This window comes from Procambarus clarkii, chromosome 80, assembly GCF_040958095.1.
Source record: "Procambarus clarkii isolate CNS0578487 chromosome 80, FALCON_Pclarkii_2.0, whole genome shotgun sequence".
Taxonomy (NCBI): domain Eukaryota; kingdom Metazoa; phylum Arthropoda; class Malacostraca; order Decapoda; family Cambaridae; genus Procambarus; species Procambarus clarkii.
In genome coordinates, this window is record NC_091229.1 from 22,740,374 (window position 1) to 22,752,416 (window position 12,043).

General features: G+C 37.7%; 1 protein-coding gene across 23 annotated transcripts in view; it reads right to left on the minus strand.

Moving 5' to 3' along the window:
* Nucleotides 1-4,138: 4,138 nt before the first annotated feature.
* Nucleotides 4,139-12,043, minus strand: part of siz (Brefeldin-resistant Arf-GEF family protein schizo) — a 423,991-nt gene continuing 416,086 nt past the window's right edge. For 15 of the 23 annotated variants that reach the window (XM_045727743.2, XM_045727742.2, XM_069314956.1 and 12 more), the window contains 6 exons: nucleotides 10,655-10,872; nucleotides 9,153-9,442; nucleotides 8,296-8,405; nucleotides 7,565-7,820; nucleotides 7,085-7,423; nucleotides 4,139-5,184 (listed from right to left, as the gene is read on the minus strand). In XM_045727743.2, coding sequence (XP_045583699.1) covers nucleotides 4,907-5,184; nucleotides 7,085-7,423; nucleotides 7,565-7,820; nucleotides 8,296-8,405; nucleotides 9,153-9,442; nucleotides 10,655-10,872 — 1,491 coding nt within the window. In that variant the 3' untranslated portion in view covers nucleotides 4,139-4,906. The remainder of the gene's footprint in view (nucleotides 5,185-7,084; nucleotides 7,424-7,564; nucleotides 7,821-8,295; nucleotides 8,406-9,152; nucleotides 9,443-10,654; nucleotides 10,873-12,043) is intronic. The other 8 variants (XM_069314959.1, XM_069314954.1, XM_069314952.1 and 5 more) reach the window with 1 other exon arrangement.

A 12,043-nucleotide genomic window follows, 5' to 3' on the forward strand; every position in this document is an offset into this window, starting at 1 on the left:
TAGGGTCCAAAACAAGTAGTTACTCGATGTGTATGGGGGGTTTACTGCCACCTGTAGGATGGGTATGGGGTCTACTATCACCTGTAGGATGTTAATTGAGTACACTACCAACTGTTGGATGAGTATGGGGTCCATTACCACCCCTAGAATGGGTATGGGGTCCATTACCATCCCTAGGATGGGTATGGGGTCCATTACCACCCCCTAGGATGGGTATGGGGTCCATTACCACCCCCTAGGATGGGTATGGGGTCCATTACCACCCCTAGGATGGGTATGGGGTCCATTACCACCCCCTAGGATGGGTATGGGGTCCATTACCACCCCCTAGGATGGGTATGGGGTCCACTACCACCCCACAGGATGGGTATGGAGCCCCACTACCATCGACAGGATGGGTATAGGGTCCAGTACCGCCCACAGGATTAGTATTGAGTCCACCACCGCCCACAGGATGGGTATGGGGTCATTTATCACCCGCAGGATGTTAATGGGTTCACTACCAACTGTTGGATGAGTATGGGGTCCACTTACCCATAATGTGGCTGCTATGGCCCCTATTATCATCCTGTGGGGGGGGGGGGGGTGAACCCTATACCCATTCTGTGGGTGCTATGATCCCTATTACCATCCTGTGGGGGAGGTTGTGGACCCGATACCCGTTCTCGCAAATTTAATAAGTCAATATTGACTTATTAAATATGTGCATAGGTGACATACTTAACATAATAGATACCCTTAAAAAGATTCATAGAAAACACCGACCTTACCTAACCTTGTTAGTATCTTAAGATAAGCATCTTATTGCTTCGTAATTACAATTATTACCTAACCTATAATAGGTATAGGTTAAGTAATAATTGTAATTACGAAGCAATAAGATGCTTATCTTAAGATACTAACAAGGTTAGGTAAGGTCGGTGTTTTCTATGAATCTTTTTAAGGGTATCTATTATGTTTAGTATATCACCTATGCACATATTTAATAAGTCAATATTGACTTTACGAATTTGCGAGAACGGGTTGGTGGGTGTTATGGTCCCTATTACCATCCTGTGGGGGAGGTTGTGGAACCCATACCCATTCTGTGGGTTGATACCTGGTTACCTGGTTGATGGGGTTCTGGGAGGAATTCTAGTCCCCAAGCCCAGCCCGAGGCTAGACTTGACTTGTGAGAGTTTGGTCCACGAGGCTGTTGCTTGGAGCGGCTCGCAGGTCCACATACCCACCACAGCCCGGTTGGTCCGGCACTCCTTGAAGGAAACAATCTAATTTCCTCTTGAAGATGTCCACGGTTGTTCCTGTAATATTTCTGATGCTCGCTGGTAGGACATTGAACAACTGTGGACCTCTGATGTTCTTAGTGTTTTCCGATTGTGCCTATGGCACCTCTGCTCTTCACTGGTTCTATTCTGCATTTTCTTTCATGTCGTTCACTCCAGTACATTGTTATTTTAACGGGCAGATTTAGGACCTCTCCCTCCAGTATTTTCCATGTGTATATTATTTGGCATCTCTCTCGTCTCCTTTCTAATGAGTACATTTGCAGAGCTTTGAGACGATCCCAATAATTTAGGTGCTTTCTCTCGTCTATGCGTGCCCCATATGTTCTCTGTATTCCCTCGATTTCAGCAATCTCTCCTGCTCTGAAGGGGAAAGTGAGTACTGAGCAGTACTAAAGACGGGTCAACACAAGTGATTTGAGGAGTACAACCATTGTGATGGGATATCTCGACTTTAAGGTTCTCGTAATCCCTCCTATCATTTTTCTGGCTGACGCAATACTTGCTTGTTTATGCTTCCTAAACGTTAGGTCGTCGGACATCATTATTCCCAAATCCTTGACATGCTGTTTTCCTACTATGGACAGATTCGATTGTGTTTTGTACCCTGTGTTATGTTTAAGATCCTCATTTTTGCCGTACCCGAGTACCTGGAATTTATCACCATTAAACATCATGTTATTTTCTGCTGCCCAATTGAAAACTTTGTTAATATCTGTTTGTAGTTTATCAATGTTATAACAGGGTGTTATGGGCCCTATTACCATCCTTTGGGGGGGGGGGATATTGTGGACCCCATACCCATTCTGTGGGTGCTATTGTCCGTATTACCATCCTGTTGGGAGGAGGGGGGAGGTTGTGGACCCCATACCCATTCTGTGGGTGCTATGGTCCCTATTACCATCCTGTGGGGGGGGGGGGGGGGTTATGTTCCCCGTACCCCTTTCTATGGGTTTTATGGTCCCTATTACCATCCCATGGGGGGGGGGGTTTGGACCCCATACCCATTCTGAGGGTGTTATGTTAATAACCAATACTGGAGTTTGCAGCTCCAGTCTATGGAGTCCACATCTAGTCAAACACAAAACGAAGTTAGAAAAGGTTCAGAGGTATGCCACCAAGCTAGTCATGGAGCCGAGAGGTATGAGCTACAAGGAAAGATTGCTGGAACTGAACCTCACAACACTGGAAAACGATAAAGATTGGGGAGACATGATCACTACCTATAAAATTCTCAGGAATTGACAGGGGTAGATAAAGTGTGTTCAACACAGGTGGGGACACAAACAAGGGAAGACAGGTGAAAATTGAGTACCCAAATGAGCCACAGACATTAGAAAGAACTTTTTCAGTGTCAGAGTAAACCGATAGAATGCACTTGGCAGTGATGTGGTGGAGGCCGACTCCATACACAGTTTCAAATGTAGATATGAGAGAGCCAAGTAGGCTCGGGAATCTGTACATTAGTCGATTGATAGTCGAGAGCCGGGACCAAAGAGCCAGAGAGCTCAACCTATAAGCACAACTAGATGAGTACGCCAGAAGTGGGAATGGAAAATGACTATCGTGAAAATTTGAGCAAATAGACTATTCTGGTGTCCACGGTGATGGGATGGGTACTATGGGACGCGAGGAAAGGTTGGTGCCTGGTGATAGCTTATAACAAAATCTACCACAGAAAAACTGAACATTAGCAGCATAGTAACTATAAGCACTATGTGACAAGTACTATGGTATCCCAATAACAGGTGCAGTGGTAATGATGCTTTTGCCAAACATTATATACAATAGTATATGCTTTAAAAAACTTTGAGAAGAGGTTGTATTAAAGGTTTTAGAAAACGAGGTGACTTTCTAATGTCTAAGGGGTACACTACTGCAAACAGGATGGATACAGTTGATAAAATGTAAGGGATATCCATGGGATGAAACAGTTTTCATCCCTATTGTTGTTTTCAACACTAGCAACACTGCTCTGCCTTCCCTTCATATCCGAACTCTAAAAGTCTCGCTAATACCCTTCGTCCTCTTGATGTAAAACTCGCCTTTCGACAAACTAACACTTTGTAATAATCTGGGTTACACTTCTGCTGGTGTCTACTCCATTTCCTCTACATCTTCACCCAATACTTGGGTGAAACTGGCTGTACACCAAATGACAGATTTAAGGAATCCAAAAGAAGTGTTAAGTCTGCAGACACAAACAATACTCTTTTGTCATGTTAGGGATTCTCATCATCCTATAGACTGGTTTCCTAAAATAATGTTTCCTGCTTCTCTTCAGACGTCTGTCGAATTGGCTCTGATACACACAACATACCCAACATGAACCTTAGTCTTCGCTTTGTTGCCGTTTACTTCCTTTTCACAGTACATACTTAAATGCCCGAAACGCTTTGCGTAATAGTGGCTTTAGGCATTGTATGTACTAGCTCTACCTATAAGTCAACCAATCCTTGTAAAAATTTATTGTATGTATGTACCTTACCTAAATAAAATTGTATTGTAAATGCTCCAACCTTCATAAACATGATGTGATTTTAGCCTAATCATTTTTCTTACCTTCCTCTTAGTATTACCTCATCCCATTCTTACCTTTCATCCTATTATCTTTCACCTTACTCTTACCTGCTTCTCATTCCTTATTTACCCATAACTTCCTCTCTCCTATCACATTCGATAATGTGCCAGGATGGACAAATCATCATTTCTTGAAGGGTGGTTTGGTCATCATATCTACAATCATGTTATTGCAACTCATCAACTGTACACACACACATTGTGTGTACATATGTCTATATACAGTATTCTAAATATACTGTATATAGTATATAACAGGTTTAAAAAAGGTAACATTGTTTTATAGTCTTTATTTGTCATAGAAAGACAGCCTGTATTATCAAGCTGACAAAATTATAACAATATATCCCGTATGTACAAAGTTATAAGTGAGTTTGTTTTATAGTAATATCGGTAATCTGGTACACTGCACAAAAGTAAGCCAGTTCAACAATCTGCCTAGAAGCATCAGATATGACAATTATCTGTGTGCTGACTAGAGGTCAATTCCACAGGGAAGTATACAGTTTATATTAAACTAAACTGTATCTTGCTATTTGTATTATTAACTGTTGTGCACACATTACATTGAATAAAATTATAACTATTTTCTGGATATCTTCTGAAATCCTGATATCTTTAGACTAGCAGTTGCTAATGCTAAAATGCCTGGAGACAGAAAGGTCATAGTTCTGGTTATATTCGTTAACTGGGATTAGGTATATATTACACACATTATTTCAACATGACTTATATACATCATATTTTACACAAGATTATATATGTGTGACTACATCTGACTAAATGGCACTGTATAATTTGTTTGGTTTTAACCATTGCTACTACTTACATAAGTACCAATGCCTTTGCACACATACATGGTATGAGGTACGCAGGGCAAGTTACAGAACAGATGGTCTGGGCAGCTTCATCTTCACTGATCCATTTGGAATGCATGTGTGTGTACACTTGAAAGACTAGAATATGGCTAGATACAACCTGACTTTGCCCAAGATCATCTATTCCTTGCGTGGAAGATGAAACATGAGGATGCTTGTGAACTGTCACACCTCCACTCCAGTTGTGTTTAGTTCAGTGCGTGAAACTCTACGTGGACGAAACAGCTGACCGAGGAAGGAAGAATTGGAGGCCATTGTACGTCGTTGTAGGTGATGCTGGAGGTCTCCATGGGAGGCACTGGACATGAGGGATTGATGAATGCCCCCAGAAGGACCACTCGCAGGAGAAGTATCATTGGAGGCACTAGTGGACTGGAAGGACACAGACATGCCAGAGTCGAGGGAGCCCACACTGCCCCGACGCACTGTCTGCCCAACACCCTCTGTGAACCACACCACCACTTTCACCACCTCAAATTTATATTATTTAAACCCAAATGGCTCAGGTTTTAATTTTAATCTTTTGACTTCAATTGCACATTATTGTTGAAACAGCAATCAATATTGTTACAGTATGTCAATTCAAAATGTACTAAAAAATATACTGTATATATGCATTAATTTTCAGCATTTTGTATTGTGTGAGAATGTCAAATACTATACTGTATACTGTACAGCAGATACTTCTCAATTAATTTGGCAAATACAACAAGCTAAATAAAAGGTTGTGCAAACGTGATCAAGATGTGCAAATGTCTACTTTCCACACAAGATACTGTGAAGATGATGCTACATACATTACAGTGGGGTGGTGCAGTGGTAATGTGGCTTTGGTGAGGGAGGTGTGCAACACAAGTGCATTGGGAGCAAATTTTAGTCAAGGTAAAATAATTCCTAAGTTGAAGCTAAGTAAAAGCTGCATGAAATAATCTACAGTATGATGATTTAACTGATAGTAGGTACTGGGCAACACTCGTCTAATTAAATCTGTTTTTGTTGGTATAAATTTCCTTTTAAATTTTGTCTAAAGACTTCAATTAAGTAACTACCAAACACTCGGTTCTTATAAATGCTCAAGATATTGTATATATCACAGGCAATTTATGGTCACAAGACAAATAAAGAATAGACATTAAAACTAGCCAGGTGACCAACCACTTGAGCTGGGCGGAAAATATGACTCGCTCTCTTGATGCAGATCAGCGTTCAGACCCAGACCTTCCAAGTGGTTGGACACCATTCCTTTTCCCCCCCCCGTCTCATACCATATCCTTATCCCTTCCAGGTGTTATATAGTCGTAATGACTTGGTGCTCTCTTCTAGTTCCCTTCCCTTCAAACTAGCCAGGCTAATTTTTTATACCCTTGTCTAGATTCAGTTTTTATACAGGAATTTCCTTCATTTTGTAGGGGGTCAAATGAGGAATATTCCTCATTCCATTATAACATTATGACATCAGAGGAACATCCTCATAACCAGAGGAACATCTCAAAATATACAGGTCTAAGACCTGTATGTCATTACATCATATAGCTTAGGGAAAACTATGTGCTCAAAAGAATGAGGACGTGAAAAAGGCACATGTAAGGGAAATAGTTAAATCATGGGATATTGGTTTCTAACTTTCTATTAATATAATTTCCTTTACCAATGTGAACTGGCCTTTCATGTTCCTGCATTTTTTCATAATACAGAAGGTGAAGGAGGCAAGACATCTTGAAATATCTTGCCTTTGGGATTTTCTTATCTTCAAAGTAATGTCCCTTAATGTATTTGGATTTATTATAATGTGTTAAAAAGAGTTGTCACCCTACGACGTATATATGGAAGGGTACGTATAAGACGATATAATCTAAAGTCAAAGTTAAGCTTTAAAAGGGAAAGGTAATCTGCAGAAATTTTATTCATTTTTCTATCATTCAACCTTATGCATTAGTTTTCTTAAAACTCTCCCACATAATACATTGATCAAATAAATTCTAGCTACCTGGATAAAAAGTACCTAGTCATGACATCATTAATTGAAGCTAATGTTGCCCAGCATTGATTATACAGTATAATTTAGAGAAATACTTTTTTAATGTAACTAAAATGTAAAAATCTTACTGCACTACAGCACAAGGACAAAACACTATTGCAGCAATAATTTTTTTTTGGCAGTTGTGGTAATTCACTAAAATCAACTTTAATGAAAGGTTATTTGGCAAAATTAAGCCAAACTGATAAATGAATCCATTAATACTTCAAGAATAACTAAAAACAAAAAGAGGATGCAAAACCTCTTTGACATACGTAGAGGGTTTTCATAAATTCAGAATTTTCTTATGAAAATTATTAACTCACCAGCTTCATGGATGTCCAGTAGGGAATTGCTTAAAGCTGATCTCTTTAAGGTAGAATCAGGTTTAAGAGTTCCATTCTTTTCATTGGTCGTTAGCAATTCCATATCGGCTACTCCCGAGTCTCGGTTCTCGGCTGTAGAGCTTGGTCTCGATGCTCTTAGTGAAGCCTTTTGTCTCTCCAGCTCTCCTTCAATTCTCAGAGATTCCATTTCATCCATTTCACATACACTCTCTTTCAGGTCTTCACAAAATTTGCTACGATCATGTTCATTACGTGCATTGAAAATTATCAAAACCTTATTATCCACACGATGTCGAATTTCCATTAAATAAGGGTAATCTGAAAATTAATCATAATTCAATTCTTCTGAAGGCTATAAAATAAGTTATTGTAAATTCAAGAAAAATAATTATTCATTACATTTTTTTGTTATTATTGTACAAGATCCTGAAGTCTAAATAAGTTGCTACATGTACTCACGTGCCACTTCCTTAGTAGAAACTGCTAGACCAGCAAGAGGAAAGCTCTGCCGAAATGTGTACGTTACAGAACTTTTCTTCTTTGAGAAAATTTTGGTTACAACCAGAAGATCATTAAAAAGGAAGACTTCTCGCTGGTGAACTCCAACTCTTTCCTTCTTACTTATATCAGGAATTTCATATAGTCGGCAATAACACACAAGTCGACGATGCGGTAGTGCTAGATTTGGCTTTTTGCCTACCATAGTCTGTTGCACCTGAAGACAGATGAATCTCTTATTAGTAACAAAAAAAAATGTTTAAGATAATTCACAAGAATACTTTATTACATCCAGACAAATATCATTACTGCCTAGTATATACTGGAACAGTCTGTCATCAAAAATTAAGAAAACATTGCTCTAAAACTTTAATTTTGCAATATTCATCTACTGATGAATACAAATGTATTTTGAATATTAAGAAATGTTTTACTAAGCCTGTGTTGTACAATGAATTGTTCAAAAGAATAAGATATTCATTTTCCTGCCTTTCCATGTGTTCCCTACTATAAACATTTCGAGTTTCCAAGGCCCCGCTCGGCAACCCATAAAAATGTTTACAATCATTATGCACCAAGTTATTTGTTGGCTATTGCTACATATTTGGTGTCAATGTTCACAAATGAATTCTCTAGAAAACAGGTGCAAATACAAAGGCTTTTTATATTTACTTTTAAATATATATATTTACCTTTAAAACTTGAGTAACGTGATCATGACCAGGTCGAAACTCTTGTGACTTGATACGCTGATACATTCCTTCCAACATTTCACGTTCAATATCATACCCATCATCAATACCTGTTAAAGAGTTGCATCTTGGCATAAATAAAACTACACGTGACACTATATTTCACAAGAGATACTCTGTCATTGCAGTTCTCTACTGTTTTTCTGCAATATAGTACTTTGACTTTTAAACAAGGTAAGGCTTTGTTTCTCAAAATTATTTTAAAATTGTTTATTAAATTTAGACGTCACTAATGCCTCAACTTAGTGAGGCATTAGTGAGTCATAAGCGAGTCTCATCATTAAGGCAAGCCAAGCATAGCATTGTTAATACACATTACAGCATTAAAGAATGTCCAACAGCAAATAATGCAAGAGCTCAATAATCCAAATTCCGATAACCTGAATCTTCGGGTAATTTGAATAATTTTGAATGCGAGTTTTTGACTACTGAACAAATCAAAATTTGTATTACCGAGATTTATGCTGAATGAAACCCCAAATAAATTTAATTTTTTTTAACTTTCCATGTCAAAATTTGGCTAACTAACGGAGGTGGGAGCCCCATGTAATTTGGATTACCGAGCATAAACAGTAGTCATTATTGCCACAACACCAAAGGAAAACATCAATTAAGGTTGCTAAAGATAAAAGACAAATGCTACAGCAATTCTGATTTTTACACCATTACACTACAAAGCCATAGGGAAATGCAATCAAGCATATCAACCAATAAGAAAAATGCATTACAAAAACTACATTACTGTGGCATACAGGAGTTAGTAATATATTTATAAATACCCAACTTGTTAGACTTACCTCTTAAATTCTTAACAAAATCATCTATTTTCATTCTTTTTTCCTGTTTCATGGATGCTGTGTGAAGATCTGTGTTCAACATAATAATAGCAAATGCTAACACAAAAATAGTTTCAGGATCTCTTAGTTTGGCGACAATATCCCTGTTACACTGACAGTACCGTTGAGCAAACACCTGCATTAGGCGTTCGATTTTCTGAGCTTCCCCAGGCATGCGGAAATGTGTCTGGAATTTTCTTAGGGCAACATCCACTTGCATACCGGACAGGTCAATATCGTGAGCAAAACACCTGCAAGTCAAATTTCATATTAAACGTCAGCCACTTTCAAATAGTTTTGTAACATTTAAAAAATTCATAATAATATATACTGTATTATCTTTATATTACTTAATCGAGGAAGGTATCATCGATTTCTATAACACTAATAGCTGGCAAATGCAAAATGTATAATGATGGGCGGAGGGCTGGCCATGAACAGGGTGCGAGTAGGCAAAGGATCGAGTGTGGGCACATCAACAGCAACATACGGTAATTTAAATAGACCTATTTGATATTACTGTAGTTAGTTAATTGGGTGATTGGCTCAAGTGGTGGCCCGGCCTCCAGCTAAACAAAATGTCAGGTGGCGGCGGCCAGCTACACCAACACTTGTTATTTATAACAGGAAATTTGCATCAAATAACTCTTGTCAGGCTACAGTATAGTCTTTATGAATTTTGCTCATTTATTTAGGGTAAAATAGCAAGGATGTCTTGATTGCATTTAAAACACACAAATGTAAGTTGATAAAGAAGAGGCATTAGAGGTGGGAGCCATTTTGAGAATACAGTAGTACGACAGTGTCAGACCACGGAGGAAAATTGAAACAGGAATTTCCTTAAGTGCTTTCGTATATTAATACATCTTCAGAAGGAGTGAATACATCATTAATACATCTTCACTCCCTCTGAAGATGTATTAATATACGAAAGTACGTAAGGAAATTTTTGTTTAAATTTTCCTCCGTGGTCTGACACTGTCACATTTTTAATCACGTGTTTATTTTCGTGATATACACACATACAGTAGTATATGTAATGTAATATGCAACATCACATCTTTTCAATCACATTCACGTTAACTTTAGTGCTTTTACCTTCCACTTTATTTATGTTAAGATGACTGATACTTTTTTTTTTTTTGGTTAGAGTAGGTAAAGTTATTTTTGTTACTTTCTTCAAATCCCTAAATTTTGGCATTTGAAAAATGCCAAAATATCCTGATGGGGCCATTAAGTTGCTCAGGGTCTGGCATATTAAGCTTTGACATGGATGGATCCTGGGCTATGGCTCAGAAGAGCAATTGAAGCCTTGCTCAACAATAACAAAGTGAAAAAAACAGAAGGTCCATAACAAACCATTCCATTCAAGCAAAATATAACGGTACACTGTACTGTACTGATTTACAGTAGTTTTACATTGCAAGTACAGTATAATATAAATAAGGTAATCATATACTCACTCAAGAACAGCCATATTGAAGTTATTCTGAAGATTGCCAAGATATTCTCCAATCATTTGTTTACTAAGACCCTTCCGAGTTAGAAGGAATTTTGCTACTGCCTGTGGAGAATTTTCAAGAAATCCACGACCTATAAGATACGTCACACCACGTTCTGGCTTTTTGTTAAATAGATTAAGACCCACTCTGTACTGTCTCTTTCTTACAACTTCTGGTACCTGTAAAAATAAACATTAATAAAATTTAACCTTTGAAAAAAAATTCCAAAATTTAAAAACAAAGTTAACCCATATCACATACAGTATTATAATACTAATAATGAGAATAGAGAAAGAAAGATTGAAGGAGATATCCTAGGTTACAAAATCATGATCTAGTGCATAATTTAACAAGATAAAATGTACCCATTCCAATACCACCTGGCTACAACATACCCATACTGAAATCCCTAATAATTATATATATAGCTCTTCATATATTCTCGTAGCCTCAGCACATTGGACAACATTAACTGCTACTAACTGCTTCTTGTGCAACTGGCTACAGTTGCACAAGAATATAAAGGCATGACACAAAGGTCAGGCAAGGTAATTATCCAACCCAACCTCCTGTTTAGAGAGTAGTTTTTGTAACTATGTGCACCAAAGTACAAAGATTGCCGTTCTAAGCAGTTAGATAGTGCAACTTTATACTATTCACTTTATAACGAGTTGGAAAAATGAAGCTAAAAACTAACTTAAATATTCCTAGGCCTAGTATAGTGCACACGCGTACTATATTAGGCCTAGGAAGTTAGGTTAGTTTGTCTTTGCAACGTAAGTAGAAAATAGTTTTGTGCCGATTTCTACTTTCTAATCTCGTTGTACATCTGTATATATACAGTACTATGGTCCTCATCGTTACTATAAGTACTACCAAAACAGGACGACGGGCTGAATTATCGGTGTGTTTTCGTAAATCGGTCCTCAACGTACAGTATAGCGAGTTTCATCATTTATAGGAAATTTTCATATCCATTTGATGGAAAAAAAGCTAAAATATAATTATGATTTGAACTAAAAATCAGATTTTGGACATTAGTATTTTGAAGTCTTTTCACATTTTAAGAACTTTCACTATACTGTTTTTGTTAAGATTTGGTTGCAAAAACCACCACATTGCTCACCAGCAAATAATTTATATACTATATATATTTTTTTGCAACCAGTTAGAAAATGACCAGACATTCACACCAAGACTCCACTCGAGACATTTCAATCACTTTGGAATTTTATGCAGTAAAATGGTACATTTGATACATCAATTCAGTCAACAGACCATTATGAATCTGGCAAATACTGTATAGCTAAATTTTGTAGCATAAAAGGTTAAGCACAGCAAAGGTAATTA